The sequence below is a fragment of the Propithecus coquereli genome, unplaced genomic scaffold (assembly GCF_000956105.1).
Source record: "Propithecus coquereli isolate 6110/MARCELLA unplaced genomic scaffold, Pcoq_1.0 Scaffold85, whole genome shotgun sequence".
NCBI lineage: Eukaryota > Metazoa > Chordata > Mammalia > Primates > Indriidae > Propithecus > Propithecus coquereli.
The window spans coordinates 181,855-189,843 of NW_012154729.1; the positions used below are offsets into that span (position 1 = coordinate 181,855).

Below are 7,989 nucleotides of genomic sequence, written 5' to 3' on the forward strand. Positions count from 1 at the left end.
CCTGTGCCACTGATGCCTGGGGCCTGGCTGTTCAAAGCAGCAGTACACAGGACTTCTAAAATTGGCACTTTGGAAATGAAAATGCCACTTGCAAAATGCTTCTTTATTATAGGCACTGGAAATATCTGCCTGATAAGAACTGAATTAGCCAGAAATTTTTGCATAAAGGCTTAAAATCATTATTGGCCATGAAGAATTATTTGCATGTCCTAAAGTTTTGAAGGATTTTCTCCTCTAATAGCCTCCCAGTCTGCACTTCAGATTTATTTGTTCCAAGAAAGGAAAACATGTGGTTTATAGTGAAGCCGCAGAGAGAGTGGGGAAAATACATTTATACCTACCTGAAAGGCATTCTTACATTCATTTGTTCTGCATATCTTCCAAGGACTTCCCATGGGGCATGCAACTTCACAAAGATAATGTCACTATTTATTAGAGAAGACTGAAACAGAAAAAAGACACTAAATTGAAAAAGTATATCCAAGTCTCCTACGGTTTAAATTGAGTTGGAACTTAGAATGTATGAACCTGTATGGCATTTATGATTTGGGGTATTTCTCAGTAATAAGCCAGGTCCTTAAATGTGCACATATTCATTCAACAAATATCCCACTGTGTGTCAGGCACTGTGTGTCAGCTGGAAACCCAGCTGTGAACAAAAGAGGTATGAGTGACATTTACATTCTGCAAAAATATTAAAGAAAAGAAGATAGGCAAAAAAAAAAAACAAGTTTAAAGGAGAGAGATAAATTCAGATAATGATGAATATTCTGAAGATTACAAAGTAATGGGAGAAAATTACAGGGAAGGAACTACAAACTACTTTGGACAAGGGCTCAAGGAAAGGCCTCGCCCTGGAGGTCACATGTGAGCTGAGACCTAAAGGAGAAGAAGGAGGCAGCTGGGTGAAGGGAATGGGGTGAGTGTTCTGGGTGCAAAGGCCCGAAGTTGGGAAATTGTTTGGTTGTTAGCAGAGGGCTGAGGTATATTAAGCAGGGAAGAGTGGCATCAGAAGAGGCTGAGAAAGCGAGCAGAAGACAGAGTGCACAGTGCTTCACAGGGCACGAGACGGTGGACTATATTCGAGGACACTGGGAGGCCACTTTGATTTGGGTTTTCAAAGATCACTGTGGCTACTGCATGGAGAATAAATTATAAGGAAGAGTCACGGCAAAAGCAGAGAGAAGGGGAAATGTCCTCCTTCATCCAGGCACAAGCAAAAGTTGGTGGTGGTGGGGACAGAGAGAACTAAGAAATGTGAGATTTAAGTCAGGGTGGGGGGCTGGGTGTTTGGCCAAGCTCTTTAAAGGGCTGTGTTCTCTGGCCCAAAACCTTTGCCTTCTTCGGGGCTTTTTAACGACACAAAACTTAGGGAAGTAAAACTAGGATGTCACACTCTGATAACCACCCGACAGGTTTTGGTCTATGCCTCTGGCCAAAGGGACATGAAGAAGCAATTAGGAGATTTCTTTTTGGAAGTCGCCTTCCAAGGGCAGAGGTGGGCTGTGGAAGGAGGTAGAGGGAAAGTGAGAAAACGGTGAGTCAAACCAGTTTAAATTAGTACAGTGGTCATTTGTTTATCCTCATCTTTCTCATATAAGGTTGTTCTGGACTGCACAGCATTTAAGTTCTTACAGTTTAAGAATGTTGACAGATATGTTAGGACTTTGTGGCTAATACTAATAAATATTAACACTAGTATTGTATTTATGGCAATCCATTTTTTTTTTTTTTTGCATAGCTGACAAAAATAGAAGCTCAACTTTATGTTCTACCTGGGTAAATTTGCACTCCAGGGAATTATTTTTAAATTGCAGATGATGTATAGTTGTATTTAGCTCATTTCTCATACTTTAATTCAGGGTCTTTTTGCTGGGCTTGTGAATATTGTCCTTAATTTATGTGAACTCATCAAGATAATATGAACATCAAACTGGTGTCAACTACAATGTTCTCAGGATCCTGGGGCAAAGCTGAATTTCCCATGGGCAGGAGAGCCAGGGCCCATTTCCTTAATGGTGGTGGGGGGACACCCTCTGATATTGGTCTGAAAAATCAAGCTTTCTGGCAGTTCAGGCAGAAATGAGGTTTGATCTTCCAGCTTGGGACAAGTAATGCCCTGAGTTTAACCCTCCTGAGGACAAGAAATGTTTCTGTTTTTCACAGTTGAATCCTCTGGCCCTTGCACAGTGCTTGGTACAGAAGGAGCATGCACCCAATATTTGTCTAATCCATGAATATGATTAGTAAAATGTGAACAGTTCTACCTGGCCCAGGCAAAAGTTGTGAGTCCTGTGAAGCAGGAAGTGACTGTCAATGAAGTAACTTCGGAGCTAATATACCAGGTTGTTGCAAATGGGGCACCCACCCAGGGGGTGCACATGCCAGTAACAACTGAAGATGAGCTGGCCAGTGCTTTGTCTCTTTGTAAAAACTGGTTTTCTGTGCAGTAACTTATTACAGCCAGGCCTCCCTACACAGGTGCTTAGAGCTAAGTCAGGGCATGTGGATGAGCTCACAGGCTGCAGCGCCTGTGCAGAACATACAGAAACATCTCTCTCTCTCTCTCTCTCTCTCTCTCTCACACACACACACACACACACACACACACACACACACACACACACACTCTGTCAGTCTTGCCCCATTCATGCCTTCAATGCACTGATGCCTTGGGGATCTAAAATGGTCTCACAGCTTTTCAACTGAGCATTTTATGGGCTTTGGAAAAGACTGCTGCTTGCTCTTCAATACATACAGTTTTCCAAGTTATAAAGCAGAAGAGAGACTATATTTCCTAAAAATGGGTTCTTTTTGTTTATTTAAGATAGACTTCAGAGTCTGGGAAGATTTTCTGGCTTCCTCACTTGGAAATTTTAATTGTGATAATGAGAATTCTTTAAATTCATCGAGCTTTCCTACAATGTTCTACACTTACCATTGTTACTTCTTTCATCTTTTATGAGAGGAAAGAGTAAAACTGCAACTTTTGGGAATGTGATTGATTTGCTGAATCAAAAAAACCTTGATTTAGAGTAAAATATAATTCTAGGGTATACTCTCTCCATGGATTTACTGTGATTGCTAGTTTTACAGAAAATAAACAATCTAGTGGAAGAATAATCATTTTAGAAATCTCTCATGAATGTATGAAAACATTAAAGAGAATATATTAAAATATTTCACTTAGGGAACATTTTGAACACCACATTTCTGTGCGTGGAAAAGCCAAGTTTATTATCTGAACAAACACTGAGTCAACTAAATTTCTGATGTGGTGTCTTAACCATTTTCTGCACAAAAGCATAGCTGTTTTGATTTATTCAATCTGATAAAATTATTTTTCTTATTATTTTAACAATAACAATAACACCATCACTTGCTTTATTTACTTTTTGTGCTTTGCAATGTCAAAGTACTTTCACATGTTGCCTCATTTTGTTCCCACACAAACCTTGAGAGAGAGAGTTTCCTTCAATTTCTCAGAGAAAGAAAGAGAAATGGATCAAGTGACTCATTCCCCGCCCCCAGCCGAAATGAATGTTTATTCCAGACATAGCTGATTCCATACCTGTATCTGTTGACTCTCTTGTGAATTAATTAGGTTATTAAGTATGGAATGTCTGATTTCCTTAAATACTAAGTTTGACAGTTGATATCTCTTTTTTTTATTGTGAAGGTATATCCTCATTCTTTCAAATGCATGTTTTGACTTGAGATTATCTTTCAAAATTTTTTTTATAGCAATTTTTGTGAAACCATGGATAAGTCAAAAATTTATGTTACTTTTGAATATGAGTTCCATCGTGGAACCAATGCATTGAAGACAGCTCAAAATATCAATGAAGTGTTTGGGAAGGATGTGACTAATGAATGCACAGTACATAGATGGTTTGAGGAGTTACATTCTGGTGATTTTAATCTTGAAAATGAGCCATGTGGGCAACCTGAGACCAAGATGTACAACGACAAGCTGAAAGCTGTAGTGGAAGCGAATCCATCTCAACCTATGTGTGAGTTAGCAGCAAGGTTTGACATTACTGTTCCAACAATATTGGACCATTTGAAACAAATCGGTAAGGTAAAGAAGCTGGATAGCTGGGTACCACATGAATTAAACAAGGGTCAGAAGAGAAATTGTCTCAAAGCTTGCCTTTCTTTGTTATTGTGACATAAAGGTGAACCATAATTGTTACATGTGATGAAAAACGGATTCTTTTTGACAATTGCAAGCATTCAGCACAATGGTTGGATAAAGATGAAGTGCTGAAACTAAGTCCAGAACCAAATATTCATCAAAAAAAGCTAATGGTGTCTGTTTGGTTTTCCAGCACTGGTATTATCAACTACAGCTTCATGAAACCTGGTCAATCAATTACAGCGGATTTCAACTGCAACCAATTGGATGAAATGATGAGGATGCTTGCAATGAAACAGCTGAGACTGGTCAATAGAGACAGGCCAATCCTCTTGCAAGACGACACTCAACCATATGTCAGACAAACAATGCTGCTCAAACTAGGAAAACTGGGCTTGGAAACTCTCTGTCATCCACTATATTCACCAGACCTTGCACCAGCTGACTACCACTTCTTCCAGGCTTTGGACCACTTCTTACAAAGAAAAATATTCAATTCTCAACAAGTTGTAGAAAACACCTTTCACAATTTCATTGTCACTCACTTTCCAGGCTTCTTCACTTCTGGCATAAGCAAGCTACCATTAAGATGGCAAAACTGTGTCGATAGTTTAGGCACATACCTTGATTAATTGTACTGCTTCTTGTTTGAAATATAATAAACTACATGTTTGATTCAAAATCGAACATTTCATATTTAATGACCTAATATAGCTGATAACTTCTGAGGTTTAAACAAATCCATAGCCGTGTCATGCATTTAAGATGCGTATTCTCTGAATTATGGCTTTATCAATTTATACAAAGTAATCTTAAAAGAATTTCATATTTTAGAAAACAAAGCAACAAAAACAAAGCAACAAAGAGACACTCCATAGTGGAAAGTAAAATTAAGCTAGTAATGAACTGAGATTTGATATGAGGCTATTAAAAGTTATTTTGATTATCTTGAGAAAAACTGTTAACTGAATTCCCTTGAATGACAATGAATATGTTTTCCTGAGTCCTGTGTACATGCATGTGTGTACATAGTTAGGAGACTATACATACTTAAGAGAAAAAAATTGGTGTATGGGGCTTATAATTAATATTCAGTTTTTCAAGGAAGAACTGAGAAGGCATTACCTACCGCTTGTTACTGAATACCTTCTGAACTTCAGCCCTGAAAAATAAATGTGCAACAGATGATTGCTAATTATATGGCCCATATATCACTCTTCTCTACTGCTGAATGATTACACTGCTGTTTCCAGATAGGTCTTTCCTTATCATTAAGTATTCCTTTCCACATAAATCCAAGTGTGCAAGTGCCAAGGTGAAGACAAATGAAAATAATTTATGTAAACTAGGGTTATTTCATTAATATGCTGCAATAAGAATCCCTTAGGTTAGAACCTTGGGGGAAAAGAAAAATGACCATTTAGAAAGGTTTAGAGAAAATATCCTTAGAAGAATGATTGGGGAAATTATTGTAACAAGTAGCATGAGAACTACCTGAAGTAGAAATAGATAAGATTCACAAAAAACATTCCTTCTTTCTTTCTCTCATTCAACAAGAACATATTGAATGCCTTCTATGTACCAGATGCCATGGAAGGAGCCAAGTGAAAAACATTTCCAGCAGAGGGAAGAGCAAGTACCAAGGCCCAGAGACTACCAAGAGCTGAAAGGCTGGGGTGATTGGACATTGTAAAGTGTGAAGTAGGGAGAGTTACCTGAGATGGGGCTAGAGGGGAGGGCTGGGAACAGACCACACTGGGCCAGGTACAATGTGGTGCTTAAATTTTTTTTCTAAGGTCACTAAAAAGTCACCAGTGGATTACAGGCAGGAATCACTTGTTTCAGAAAGTGTGTGCTGAATGTTTTATGGAGAATGGTCCGGAGGGAGCACAGAAGTGGGAAGTTCAATATGAAAGTTATCCAGTAGGCCAGGTGAGACAAGACGGTGGCTAGAACCAGAGAAAAGAGAGACATGGACAGACTTGAGATCTAGTAGAGGTAGATTCGAAAAGCTTTGGGATTGATCAAATGAGGAGAGTGACAAAAAAACAAAAACAAACAAACAAACAAAAAAAAACAACAAAAACTGAGATCTAGAATAATGTGCAAGTTGTTTTGCCTGGAAACTGGACAGATGGTAGTGCCCTCACCTGCAGAAAGAGAAGCTGGAATCACTCAGTTTGCCCCAAAGTTGTGCAGGTGACCGTGCACCTGGAAATCATCATGGTCTTTGCAGATGACCATGTAACCCGCCATATGAGTTGTAACTTAGCATTCACTCACTCATCCATTCATCTATCCCACAAACCTTTACTGAGGGCCTACAACATGCCAGGGACTGTCCTAGATGCTATAAATACAGCTGAGAACAAAATAGACCAAATCCTTGCTCTTGTGGAACTCAAGTTCTGTTGGGAAGACAGCCCCTGATTGAATAGATATGTAATATTTCTGACGGTGTGCTTTGAAGAGGGCAAAGAAATAGAAAACAATGGCGAGAAGGAGATGGTATTTTAGATAGAGAGGTGTGGACAGGACTTTTGATAAGGTGACATTTGAACAAAGAAGAAAGTGTTGAAAGAAGCTGTTCTGTAATACAGGGAGAGAATGTTCCAGGCAGTGAGAAGAGTAAAAGGCAAAGACCCCGAGGCATAAATATGTTTGACGTTTCAATTTACCGAGCGTGAAGGATCAAATCAGGGTGGCCACTTGCATCTGTTCTGCATCCCCTTAGGGAACTGCAGGATATCACTTTCTTATAACTATACTGTTAGAAGAACAAAGCAAAATCCTAAAATTCTGGGGTAAAAAGGAGATATTAATTGGGAACTCAGGTAAGCCTCTTGGATAAAAAAAATCACAGTGAATGTGAACAAATAGCAGGGGTAGAGATGGGAGCAGCTACACACTGCAACTACCTGTTAGGTGGTGTCTCAGAGACTTTGTAGACATTAAGTCATTTCATCTTCACACCAGCCCTGTGAAATAGGCATTAGTATTATCTTAACTTACTGCAGATGAAGAACTGAAACACAAAGAAGTCTGATACCTTGGCTAAGGTCACACAGTGAAGAAGGCTGGAGACCGGATTCTCACCAATGCAGTCTGCCTTCAGAAGAGGAAAGCGCCACGAGAGGAAGGTTGGGCTCACATAAATGTATTTGCTGATGAACTTGATTCTGTTGACATTTTATGTTTTGGAGAAATGCTTAACTGCATATTGGAATACAAAGCACAGTGCATACACATGGTTCTCTCTAAACACCCTAAAATTAACCCAAGGCCAGGGGTAAGAGCAAATTTCAAGCCTGATTCTGCCATTTCTGGGTACATTACTTAATTCATGAGCCTCAGTTTGCTCATTTATAAAATAGAGAAAACAACACCCATCTTACAGGGTTGTTCTGAAGCTGACGTGTTTGTATAGCTGTGGTTCAATAAATGAGAATTTCTTTCTTCCTCCCACAGTTACCAAATGCTTGGTGGACATTTTGGTAATCCATAGCTGATGCTAGAATTTCTTGATGTGTCTGGAATCTAGAATGTGAAACTGATGGAGAAAAGTACATTCCTGGGAGCTTAAAAGGCTCAAGTAGTTGCTAGCCAATTTCAACTTCTCTCAGTGGGGCTGCCATCTAACCAGCTGTATATCACTGGCCAAATGACTTGTACTTTTCTGAGCTCCAGTTTTCTCTAAAAAATGAGGGCATATGTCTCTAAAAAGACTTTTTGTGTCTGTTATTCTTGATTCCCTTAGGCACACATCAGAATTTGTGAGTGTGGTTCAAAAAAACTCTTCAGTTGATTCTGATGTAATTCCCTCTACAACTCTCTCTCTCTCTCTCTCTCTC

General features: G+C 39.2%; 1 protein-coding gene across 3 annotated transcripts in view; it reads right to left on the reverse strand.

Moving 5' to 3' along the window:
• The window catches only part of ANO4 (anoctamin 4), a 405,605-nt gene that overhangs the window by 100,856 nt on the left and 296,760 nt on the right, over positions 1-7,989 (reverse strand). For all 3 annotated transcript variants that reach the window (XM_012664002.1, XM_012664004.1, XM_012664001.1), the window contains one exon: positions 342-442. In XM_012664002.1, the coding sequence (XP_012519456.1) occupies positions 342-442 (101 nt within the window). The remainder of the gene's footprint in view (positions 1-341; positions 443-7,989) is intronic.